The sequence below is a fragment of the Heptranchias perlo genome, chromosome 5 (assembly GCF_035084215.1).
Source record: "Heptranchias perlo isolate sHepPer1 chromosome 5, sHepPer1.hap1, whole genome shotgun sequence".
NCBI classification, from domain to species: domain Eukaryota; kingdom Metazoa; phylum Chordata; class Chondrichthyes; order Hexanchiformes; family Hexanchidae; genus Heptranchias; species Heptranchias perlo.
The window spans coordinates 114,670,653-114,683,910 of record NC_090329.1 but is presented as its reverse complement, the minus strand read 5'-3'; the positions used below and the strand labels follow the sequence as shown (position 1 = coordinate 114,683,910).

The 13,258-nt window shown below is 41.9% G+C and overlaps 1 protein-coding gene across 2 annotated transcripts in view; it reads left to right on the top strand.

Moving 5' to 3' along the window:
• traf3ip2a (TRAF3 interacting protein 2a) overlaps positions 1-12,093 on the top strand; it is a 58,484-nt gene extending 46,391 nt beyond the window's left edge. For both annotated transcript variants that reach the window (XM_067985061.1, XM_067985060.1), the window contains 2 exons: positions 6,333-6,407; positions 8,663-12,093. In XM_067985061.1, coding sequence (XP_067841162.1) covers positions 6,333-6,407; positions 8,663-8,809 — 222 coding nt within the window. In that variant the 3' untranslated portion in view covers positions 8,810-12,093. The remainder of the gene's footprint in view (positions 1-6,332; positions 6,408-8,662) is intronic.
• Positions 12,094-13,258: the final 1,165 nt, after the last annotated feature.

The window sequence follows — 13,258 nt, the reverse complement described above, 5'->3', positions numbered from 1 at the left end:
TATGGTTCCCCAGGCACTGTGCCTCTGGTGACTCCTGCCAGAGTATGGTTCGACAGGCACTGTGCCTCTGGTGACTCCTGCCAGAGTATGGTTCGACAGGCACTGTGCCTCTGGTGACTCCTGCCAGAGTATGGTTCCAAAGGGACTGAATGTAGGAAAATTAGGAACAAAAGTAGGACATTCAGCCCCTTGGGCCTGCTCCGTTATGCAATTAGATCATGACTGATCTACACCTCAACTCCATTTCCCCGAGTTTGCTCCATGCCCCCTGATACCCTTACCTAATAAAAATGTATCAATCTCAGTCTTGAAAGCTCCAATTGTCCCAGCATCCATAGCTTTTTGGGGGAGCAAATTTCAAATTTCTACTACCCTATGTGTGAAAAAGTGCTTCCTGATTTCGCTTCTGAATGGCCTAGCTCTAATTTTAAGATTATGTCCACTTGTTTTGGATTCCCCACCAGAGGAAATAATTTCTCCGTATCTACCCTATCAAATTCTTTTATCATTTTAAATACCTCAATCAGATCACCCCTCAATCATCTATACTCATGGGAATACAAGCCAAGTTTATGCAACCAATCTTCATAATTTAACCCTCTAAGCCCCGGTATCATTCTGGTAAATCTGCACTGTACCCCTTCCAAGGCCAATATATCCTTCCAGAGGTGCGATGCTCAAAACTGAATGCAGTACCCCAGATGGGGTCTGACCAAGGCTCTACACAACTGAAGCATAACTTCCTCCCCTTTGTATTCCATCCCACTTGTGTCTCTCTGGTAACTCCTTCCAGGATATGGATCTATTTAATTACATAGAATTTATAGCACGGAAACAGGCCATTTGGCCCAACTGGTTCATGCTGGTGTTTATGCTCCACACAAGCCTCCTCCCACCCTACTTCATCTAACCCTATCTGTATACCCTTCTATTCCTTTCTCCTTCATGTACTTATCTAGCTTCCCTTTAAAGGCACTGGTGCTACTCATCTCAATACTCCATAAGGTAGCAAGCTCCACATTCTAACCTATCTCTGGGTAAAGACGTTTCTTCTGAATTCTTTATTGAATTTATTAGTGACTATCATATATGTATAGCCTCTAATTTTGGACTCCCCATAAGTGGAAACATCTTCCCCACGTCTACCCTATCAAATCCCATCATAATTTTAAAGACCTCTATTAGGTCACCCCCTCCGCCTTCTCTTTTCTAGAGAAAAGAGCCGCAGTCTGTTCAGTCTTTCCTGATAGTTATAACCTCTCAGTTCTGGTATCATCCATGGTTCTGTCCCTTTGGAATCTCATCAAAATGTTCATTCTTCATGTGTGAGTCTAGTCAGAAAATGTCATTAGATTATTCAACTGTGTGGACAGCCAAGCCCAATCCTGTCCTTACCTGTTGTCCACATGTGTGCACCTTCCAACAGGGATCACTGGACAGCAATCAATAGCAGAAACCCTGGCTAATTATTTTTACCCTTCTTAGCCTGGAGGTCAGTGGTATTAAATGCAATGAGATCGGCTAATTCAGCACTGACCAAGGTTCGATCCTGCAGCCTTCGTGGTTTGTATGACTCAGTAAGCAGTCCATTTGCCCATTCATTGGAGCAGCTTCCCCCTTGAAGGCTCTGCATGAAGGCAGAGCACACCTACATCTGATTAATGTGCCCATCAGAAATTGCCAGAGAGGCCACTCCAAATTACTCCCCTTTTCCCACTGGCAACTTTTGAGAAGTTCTAAAAATAGATATATACTGACGTCTAAGAATAGGCACTCACCTTAACCTCAAAGCAATTAGAGTTTACCATTGAGGCAACAGATGAGAGGCTGGTTCATTAGCCTTCCGATTGCTTCCTTTTGTATTTAATTGCCTGCATACAGACATCATTATCAAAGTGCCATGCTGTTTGTGAAAAAGAGTAGAACAAGAATTTTGTTTGTTTAAAGCTTCATATGGTATGGTTATTCTGTACATTTATTTGTTCCTGTTGTGCAAATTTCTTCTGTGTTACACCTTAACACACGTTTGCACACAGCTAATGAAACATGCAAGTATCACTTTGGACCTGTGGTAGCACTCTTGCTTCTGAATTGGATAGTCATGGGTTCAATCTCCACTCCAGGAATTGAGCGCATAGCGTAGACTGATATTTCAGTGTTGTATTGTTGGAGGTGCTATATTTTGGATGAAACTGTAAACCAAGGCTCCACTGTTTGAAGAAGGGTTCTCCTGGTGTGGTGGAACAAATGCTCCAGAGCAATCCCTATGATGCCGTCGAACACATTGTTGATGAAGACATTGAATAGGATCGACAACCTTGCTTCACTCATCTTTTGAGAGAGATAGGTTTACCCTGATTTTGGAGCTGGAATAAACATCCTGGATAATGTCCAAGATTTGACTAAGTACTCCAATAGCTTTCAACTTCTCCATGAGGGCTGTATGAGGCTCTGGGCTGAAAGCCTTATGGAAATCAATGAACATATTTTAAAGTAGATTTCCCCTAAGCATTATGACACTCTGCAATCTCGAATGAAGCCACAACCTGCACTATAGAACCCTCACGAGATCAGAATCCATCCAATTGCTTTCTGATTACTCTGTGGATATCCAGAGCATCTAGTAGACATGCTTAAAATAGCATGAAAAACCTCCTTGATATCAGTGAGGTTCCTCTGCGCCTTTTGGGTTCATTAAGATCTCTCTCCTTGTCTCTCTCTCCATTTAGTCCTCGAGAGGCTGAATGGACTATTCCTGTTCCTATGTTCCTTATGGCTAGAAATCATAACTGTGTTCTGAAACATTGACGGTATCTGTGTCTCAAACAGAACCCTGTTCATCAGCCTCTGAAGAGCAGCTCCCAGTTGATTCATTGGTCCTGACACCGTACTCCAAGATCATTGCAGTTCCCTCTCTTCTCACCTGGAGACTTTGACCATAAGTACATCCCTACCTGCTGTCTGACCATTAACAAGGCTACACAGCATCAGTCCTCTTCCTCCCACCAAACTGCTTCATTATCTGTGCAGAAAACTTCATTCATTTTTCCAACCATTCTGCAGATAGGTCCTTGCTCTGGCTTATTGGGTTAAACACCAACTCAGTGTATTATTTTCTCCAGATCCCAAGAATACCCTCACGTGTTTGTTGCACTCACCAGTTGTTGGCAATAGCTTGGAAGTCCCCATTTGATCATGGCTGACAACCCACTTTAACCTACGGAAGAATGATTTAAAATCATTTTGGTTTAATTGTGCACCCTTGCAAATGAATGTGACCCACTGTACCCACCTCATCTCCTCAATGATCCTCCTGGCCTCATGATGCTCCACATCATAATCTATCTCTGCAGCAGGCTTCCAGTTGCACTTTAAAGGCTGTCTGCCGTTGCCTAACAGCCCTGCTTCCCTTTGCAGTCACCTTAACAGGTTGCTACTTAGCTAGCAAAATCTATCTTTAGTTTGTTTATGACTTCAACTGCAAAGGCAAGGAAACCATTGGTCACATCATCTACCGTTGAGTGTGCCCTATCAGCAGTCACACAGATCCAGATCCAATCTTTGTGGTCAGCAGTATCCTTCTTGTGGTTGAACTTCTTGGCCAGATCACTTGTGCCACAGAAACCATCAATCACTCTGAGTTGGCAGTTTCTTTTTGCCATGAGTACATCCTTTTACACAAGACTGCTATAAGCTACCCTCTTAAAGCAGGTAAACGGTTAGTGATGTGAAGTTTCCCAATGCCCATGACCTTCAAGCTAATTTTAACTGTGTTTTCACCTGATCTTGCACTACTGTTATTCTTCTATTTGATGGGATAAATGACTACACACAGTGCTGGTTGTGAGAGTAGTTGTCCAAGATACTTTACTAGACTTGTAAACAGAATTGTGCGAATAGAATTAAGAGACTGGCTGACCCTATACAAGATGGCTGACTTGTGGTGTGGGAAGATGTGGATAGAACAGATGTGGCCAGATGTGGTATCCAAAGAAGGTCTCCTGCATGAGATGACACGAATGTGTCTTACTATTGGCAATGGGTTGTCCTCTGCATCTTCTCAGGCTGCTGCTCATCATACTGATGTCCTTGCTCCTGATATGGGTCTTTGTCCTCTGTGGCCTCCATGAGGACATCTCTCTGTAAGATGAAGTTGTGCACCAAGCAGCATGTCGCAATGATCCTTGAGACCCGAGCTGAATTATATTGCAGGATGCCCCCAAATTCCAGCCAGCCTTCAACATGCCAAAGTATGACCAGTGATGACTGGTAGATCAGTGGATCTCGTTGTAGTGCTCCTTAGCTAGAATTCTGGAACAGTGCACAGGTATCATCAGCCATGGCTGCAGAGGGTAGCCTTGATCTCTGGGAATCCACCTTGAGACAAGCCTTTCTGTATTAAAGAGTGGTGGCATGATGCACTGCCTTAAAATAAAGGCATTGTGACAGCAGCCAGAGAAGCAAGCATTGACTTGCACGCTGCTGTGCTGCTAATTTCAAACAAGCTGCACATTGAGTGCTATCCTTTCTTGTTGACATACACCAGGTCATTGATGAAGGGAGCACATATGGTCATGTGGGTGCAATTTCTGACTGCTTTGATTTTGAGGAATCCTGCCATTGGGTAAAATTGCAGTGTCCTGTATTGTTGGTGCAGGGTGTCCACAAGGAAGGTGATGAAATTGCTAGCAGTAGAGAATAATGCATACATGGGTAGCTTGATGCATCTGTGCACAGTTTGACCTATGTTACAGGTGGCAGCTTGCAATGATTCCATGGCATAGTAAATAAGGATGGCAGTACCCTTAACGGCCGTTTTGTAGAGCGGTGCGTTTAGTGGAGACGACTTAAAGAATGTACCTTGACTCTATGACAGCGTTCTTTGCAAAGCAGTGTTCATCAGTCAAATGCAAGTAGAAGCATCTGTGTCCACATATTCGAGTGTGGGTGTATTGGCCAGGGGGAGCCATGTATCTGTGGAGCAGCCTCAACACATCCACACACCCCCCCACCGCACTTCCATTGCTCTTCAATCTTTTCCAAAGAACAAAGAAAGAAGGGAATTATCAAAGGGGGCATTTAAGCATGGGTACGGTAGTGTAGTGGTTATGTTACTGGACTAGTGATCCAGAGACCTGGACAAATAATTCAGTAGAATGTAAATTCAAATCCCACATGGTAGTTTGAGAATTTGAACTCAGTTTTTTTTTAAATCTAGAAACAAGAGAAAAAGTGACCATGAACTGTCGGATTCCCGTAAAAACCCAACTGGTTCATTAATGTCCTTTAGGGAAGGAAACCCACGGTCCTTACCCGGCCTGGCTTATATGTGACTCCAACCCTACACCAATGTGGTGACTCTTATCTGCCCTGTGAAGTGGCAGAAGCACTACCACCACCTTCTCAGGGCAAGTAGGATGGTCAATAAATGACGGCGCCTTTCCAGCGATAGCCACATTGTGAGAATGAAGTTTTTAAAAATGGGCATCCAATTGCAACATTTCTGAAAAGGCAGGAGGATAAATTGCAGCCCCTCAGCTAATAGTATAAAGGCAGGCGGCAACAGCAAAAAAAAGCAAAAATAAGGTTTCACAGCATCTGTTCGCGTAAATAAATGTTTGTCCCTTTAATCTGACTTCACCTTCAAGGTAGCACTGGACTTCAGATTTATGCTGGCATAATATTGATTCAGTGAAAATGTGGCAGAAATTATGAGAAATGGGACAGATAATGTCACCACGTCATTGCTGCCTTATTTGCATGCACAAGAAATGATGGTGGGAAATGGGGCAGACACATTGCTTGGCCTCGCTCGCCATATTAGTGCCATGAAATCGAGAGTGCAAATTCCAGAGACTCCACGCAAAATATTAGCTCGGCCTCGCTTCTTTCAGATGCTGACAGGCCTGCAGTGCGTTTGCAGAGTATTTCTGTTTTTATTTCAGATCTCCAACATTTGTTGCTGTTTTATTTCCATCTATAAAACTCACAGTGGCTGAGGAATCCCACAAACCAAGGTATTTCTAAAACTATAGTGTTTCTTCTCCCACTTGGACCCTACTTGAGAGGATGGGTAGACTAACGCAGCCTTCTCCATGGTTTCTAGCACTTTCCGTCTGGCGTTGGGTGCCCAAATGTAGCCCGATGGTACTGCTGCGAGGAATTTTTTCTTTCTTTCATTCCTTGGGCACTTTGCCATCTGGAGGAAGTTCTGAATACTAAGGTCAACTAAGGTTAACATTGAAACCTGCAGTCGCAGTCCATGACGCACCTTGCTGAAATATTTTCTGGTCTTTTCAGAGCAGGGCAGTAAACATGTTTTCTTGTTTCAGATGCAGATTGAATTTATACAACAAGCAAGCATGAACTTTAGGTTTATACCTGTACTTTTTGCAAATGCTACCAAGGCAAGTAAAGCCAGACGTTCTCTTCACTCTACAAGTCCCTGCACATAGATACATTCATAGGGAATGTCATCTGTACATTAAAATTTCCAGAGCGCAGCTTTATACACAAGGACTAAAGTCCCTCATGACCAGAGTGATCTATTTGCCAAAAAGTGGAATTGTTCCGTTTGCAGTATTTGATTAATTTTAGTGATTATTAAATCTGGTAACAAAAGAAATCAGCTCTTCTTGAGCCTAATTTGGAAATTTTTGAATATCAAGCCTATATATAATATATATGAAATATGAAAAACCAAACAGCCTTGTGTTATCACTATTTGAAGCTTTAGCAGACATCACTGCCATTTCCAAGAACACGCAAATTAAACCTTAAAAAATTGGCCACTAATTCTTGACTTTCTTTTGTGATTAGCGATTGAATAATATGCCTCGAGATGTTGTATTACTAGATCACAAGATAGCTTCATTTGATCTCATCCTTCCAGAATGCCAACTTTACTATTTTTCCAGTAAAACATACAGCTGTTTCACAATTGAATTCAATGTCCTGAACTGAACCGCTCTTCCTGCTAAAGCTTTTTGCTACCAATCACGCTCTGTAAAAGAATACTTCCCGACATCAATCCTAAACTTGCCCTTCACAACCCTGAAACTGTGCCCTCTTGTATCATCACCTTAGTGTAATTAGAAGCATTGTTTTGGATTTAATTTCTTTCAATGTCACATTGGCTCAGTTGGTAGCATTCTTGCCTCTGAGCCAAAGGTTTATGGGTTTATGCCCCACTCCAGGACTTCTAGGCTGGCACTTCAGTACAGTATATAAGGGAGTGCTGCACTGTCAGAGGTGCCGTCTTACAGATGAAAGCTGAATTCCCAGTACGCCATCCCCGTTGAATGAAAAAGACCCTGTGGCACCAAACAGCAGGGGAGTTCTGTCTTCTGGCCAACGTTCCTCCCTTCACCACTGCCAAAAAATAGACTAACTGGTCATTCACTTGCTGTCTGTGGGACCTTGATTGACTGCCTTGTTAACCAACAAAACAGCAGCGCCCACACTTCAAAAGTGGTTTTGAAGCTCATTGGGACAGTCTGTAGATGTGATAAGGTGCTACATAAATACAAGTTCTTTCTTTTTTTATCCCATTAAGTTACATGTGACAAAACTAAAGGTATTAAGATGCTAAATCACTAAAATTAGTCAAGAGCACATTAGCTGATTTTCTGTAAGTTGGGCCAATGGGAAGAAACCAGCACTGTACTTAACTAGTAGTTGTTGCTTCATAGGATCGGAGGAAAAGAATTGCAAACAGAAACTAAACACAGAGGTTGAAGTTGCAGTGTGCAATATTGGTGACAAGCATGTATAAATTTTGTTTGTCTGTAATTTTTACAAAGCCGCTAACCAGTTTATCCTTAGTAAAAGGATTATGAGGAAGGAGGCATGTATGATGTGAAAGGGAAAGTAAGGAAGTGAGGATATTAAAAAAAGTATTTCTGTGAAAATGTGATAATAACAATGAGATGAGATTAACTCTTGGATTGGCGGCAGATCCAGAGACATTCCAATCCCCTGGAGCAAGCCATTTTTTAGTGCTCAGTGAACACACTGTGGCATTGAAGTGAACCCTAGTATTACAGTAATATAATGCTCAGTTATCAACAATGACTTGCATTGATATAGCATCCTTAGAGTAGAAAAGCATCAATGGCACTTAACAGGGTCATGAGGAAGAAGAGGTTTTACTGCTGTTGTATTAACACTATAGTACACAACTAAACACGTAAAAAATTCAAATGAAAATAAAATACTATAAACAGTTACATCTACTCAACCTGATAGAGTATTATTTCTCAGTAAAATTGCCTCTTTCTGTCAGCTAACCCCCAGCTTAATGTCATAAAACTCTTCCTGATACAAGCACAATCTTGCACACAAGAAAAATACAAATCCCCAACTCTAAAAACAATAGAGGTCAAAGGAGTTTTTAAAAAACTACTGACTCTGGAGGAATATTTCCTCTGGTTATTACTTGTGGTGAGATCATAAGTGCAAACAATGCATTTATGATTTTGCTACAGTTTGCTAACTTTGGGAAACCTTCCCCCATTATTACTTCTGTGCAGCTACCCCAGGTTTTCATTGCTTAAATAAATGGCACTTGGTGAGAAGCGACTGAATGCTGTTCTTCACTTCCTTGTTTTCAATCTGCCTATGTTGCGTTGTACATTCTGTAAAGTTCTCCCTTTCATTGCAGGCTCACGTGCCCAACTGGCTGCAGAACACACACATTTATAATTGGCCAAGAGATCAGAAGCGAATCCTCCTCCGATTGCTGAGGGAAGAGGAATATGTTGCTCCACCAATTGGACCATTACCCACCATTCATACAGTCCCACTTTAAGCTGTTGGCCGTGATTATCCTGCTTTTTAAAATTAACTTGCGCCAGACTTTCTTGCTTCAGTAGAAACACGTTGAAAAAGTGGACTGTACGGAAGTTATTGTAGTTAAACCGGGACTTGCCAAGCTGGCCCAGTGCTGCGGTCAATGTATTCTCTCTCGGTATGTAATGGTGCAAATTCTGTGTAATGCTGTTAATTGGCTGGTTAACCTACTGAAAGGTTCTCTACATCAGGGTCTTCAATACTAGGATTACACATGACCCATATATATTAAGAAAAAGCATCTAAATTTAAAGCAGCATGATTGCACCAACATTTTAACCCTTCATGAACTATGCATGCATTTCTACATCCAAATCCAAATTAGAACAAAATTTCAATTTTGTGCAAAAAGGGACCTGTAAGTTAAGAGATGTTCTGTGCATTACAACAATCACTTCTGTAATGTACTCTTTGGAGGAATTGATAATAAGCTGAGCAGTGGCCTTCATGTGATGGGTTTCCATCAGCCAGGAAACTGTTCTCACATGATTTTTTTCTAAAATCCCTTCTTGAGAGCAGTTGTACCGTGTCTGAGGTAATGATGAGAGCAGACTCAGCCAGTTTCATTGCTCTCGGTGATAGATTCACCACAGAAGGAGGAAAACCAGCCGAGGGCTTGCTGCTTCCTCCTATCTGCCTAGTTTCAGATTGACCTATCCTCTGCCACAAGAACCAGCGGAAGCTCACTGCCACCTGCCCTAGAGGAAGGGAAACAATCAAGAAGTTGACAACCTGTTCTGTTTAGCCACTAGCACCAAGTTTAAAATTGGTGAAAGCAGCCACAGTTACTATTAGCTGTGCAGCTCACTGCTTTCCTTTCCTCCATTAAATTCCTTCAGTCAGAAGACTTTCAACTGTGGGGAGTGCCAAAGCTCGGCCCCAATCCTGTCCTTATCCAAAATCCACATACGTACACTTATATCATAGTATTAAAGTGGGTACAGCACAGGAGGAAGGCATTTGGCTCATTGTTCACCACTACTCTCTGCTTTCTGTCCTTTAGCCAATTTTGTATCCACGCTGCCACTGTCCCTTTAATCCTTTTATTTTGCTAACAAGTCTATTATGTAGTACTTTATCAAATGCCTTTTGAAAGTCCATATACACAACATCAACCGCATTACCCTCATAAACCCTCGCCATTACTTCATCAACGAACTCAAGTCAAACATGATTTCCTTTAACAAATCCATGCTGACTTTCATTTATTAGCCCATGCTTTTCCAGGTGCCGATTAATTTTATCCCAGATTATTGTCTCTAAAAGTTTCCCCACCATCAACATTAGGCTGACTGGCCTGTAATTGCCAGGTTTATCCCTCTCCCCTTGTTGGAACAGGGGTGTAACATTTGCAATCCTCCAGTCCTCTGGCACTGTCCCCAAAGATTGGAGAAAAAAAAATTGGATGGAGAGTCTCTTAGGACTGTTCCCCAGCATTTACTAGAATTCTGCTATAGGGCAGCACTGGGAAGAGAGATGGGAGCAGATCTTCAGAGAATTCTCTAATGCCAGGGAAACTGTATGTCCCTGGAAAACTGCAAGAGGGGGAAAAAATTATCCAAAAATGAAATAAAATTAACAGACTTTATCCCAAAATACGCATTTGCGTTTTCTAAAATTTTTGCGATGGAAGGTTCCTTCACCAGGTATGAATGGGAATGAACATTCCATCCCTGATGCCCCAATCTCTGATTAAAACACAGCCATGGCAATGCACAAACAGGGTAAACAGACTGGCACATTTAATGGTTGAAGAGACACTGTTCTCATAGACAAGCAATTGGCAAACTTAGAAAATTTGTTTACAGCTGGCATGAAGATGCAAATCAAGTGCAAATCAAAACATATAAGATCCTGAGGGGACTAGAAGGGGTAGATGCTGAGAGGATGTTTCCCCTTGTGGGAGAGACTAGAACTAGGGGCCACAGTTTAAAAATAAGGGGTCTCTCATTTAAGACAGATGAGGAGAATTTTTTTCTCTCAGAGGGTCGTGAGTCTGTGAAACTCCCTTCCCCAGAGAGCGGTGGAGGCAGGGTCACTGAATATTTTTAAGGCTGAGTTAGATAGATTCCTGATTAACAAGGGGGTCAAACGTTATAGTAGGTAGACGGGAAAGTAGGGTTGAGGTCACAATCAGATCAGCCATGATCTTATCAAATGGCAGAGCAGGCTCGAGGGGCTGAATGGCCTACTCCTGCTCTTAATTCGTCTGTTCGTATGGTGACATGATCTCTCTTCTGGCTCTTCTCGCTCCCAAATTCAAAACGAAATTGTGATGACCATGCCTTTAAAGAGGAGTCAGCTCTTGGAGATCAAAAGCTGAAGGCGTAGTCAGAAAATCACTACAATGCTGTACTGTTGGGAGGGGATTTTACCTACAGTTATCATCATAGTATCGTATCATTATAGGTGCAGCACAGGAGGAGGCTATTCGGCCCATAGTGCCTGTGCTGGCTTTTTGAAAGAGATAGCCAATTGGTCCCATTCCCCTGCCCTTTCCTCATAGCCTTGTAATTTTTTCCCTTCAAGTAATTATCCAATTCCATTTTGAAAGTGAACTATTGAATCTGTTTCCACCACCCTTTAAGGCAGTGCATTCCAGATCATAACAACTCGCTGCGTAAAAAAATGTTTCCTCATGTTGCCTCTGGCTCTTTTGCCGATGGAATTACTAGTGGAATTTTATTTGTTGCACAATTTCTTATCATTTATTTGTGCAAATTGATTACCTTACATTAAAGATCAACTTAAAAAAAGAATATTTTTTTGGAAAAAAAATTGAACTGTTCCCACTTTGTAGTGTGCAAAGAAGTTCGTGCAGATTTTTGCAGCCATTTTAATGGCAAACAAGAGAAGTCAGCCTTTACATGAGAACTTTTTGCCTTTCTGTTCTTTAATTAATTCCATGTTTCCTCCGGTTTCACAGTGTCATTTGATAGGTTGGGTTTAGGATTATTTATTTTTAAGATTAATGATCTATCAATGTATAATATGCACTGGATTTGCCTTACATCAAAAGAGCAATAATAGTATTCAAATTGCTTTCAGTTGAGCCGGAAGGCTTCACATCGATAATAGTGAAGATTTATGCTTGTTGTTTCTTATTTTCCCACCATTGTTATCTACGAGAATCATGATTCTGTGTTGGTGAGCTCAAGGAGGGAGTACATCTCCAAACAGAAGGCTCTTTTTATGACAATGGTGTAGAATAAAGTTTTTCCTACTACCTGTTACAAAATTCAATTCAACGTAAGGGTTGTCTCATGACTTTTCCATGGCAACACTAGCCTCAAAAGAGCCTCCATCCCAATCCACATAAAACGAGCTCTGGGTGCTGTGGAGGCATCCTGCTATCGTGTAAAAGATCGGAATTTAGGTGGGCCAAACTGCTTAGTCCAGAATCATGACATACATAGAATATTTGTTGACTAAAGCCAGTCATATGATTTTGTTCAAGTGTCACAAGATTTCTTGTCAGATAACTTTGCATTCCAAACTCCAACGGTGATGAAAATCACTTGCCCTATGCATAGGCATTCACTCCAACATGCTGCATCAAACTAGTTCAGCAAGCCTAGCTCAGCTTAACTTCTGACAGAACTTACTGAAACCGCCTATTTTAACCTTGCAAACAGCTGCACTGTAACTCAGATCTGCTCAGATACAACTTCAGTCATTTTCACCCATTACTCATCTCCGCTTGAAGTTAGAATCATGTAGGCAGTAGGATGCAGCTCGGTGGGCTCTGGAAGCCCACAGTACCCTTCTGGATGAGTCCCGCTTAATGGGCAAACCTGGGCAATGAGTGTCACCAGGCCACTTCACATCACAGGTGAGCTCAAACCTCCCCTCATCCAGTGTCCATAACAAATGGGCATCACAGCAGAGGTAAGCAAAACGAGAAGCTTGGCTGATAACCCTCCCCCAGCCGCATGCACAGAACAGGAAGACACTGGGACCAATGGTAGCACTCTTGAGATGAACTAACTCAACACAGACTGGGGATTCCTCGTTTCCAAGGCTAAGGACCACTTCATGTGGTACATTTACCCACTGATTTTTTTGAGGCAGCCCCATCTAAATCATTTACGACATTGCACCTGAACAGAAGCAACAGTTAGTGGTGCAATACACGGGTCTCTAATCACTGAAGCCAGAGTCCAAATCTGCAACATTAATAAATAAATTGACTGTTGCTTAACGCCCTGACAAACCCTGTCGGCAGCTGCAGGTTAAAATCATTTCAGCGATTTTTTATTTTAACCTGGTTGGCAGTTTTGGGACTTATTTTTTACATGTTTGAATCACTGGGGTGGGGAAGAAGGGAATACCCCTTCTTATAAAAAGCCAAGAATTATAAAAAAAAGTTAAAACATCTGTTGACATCTGACAATTCTAAAGTCCAAAA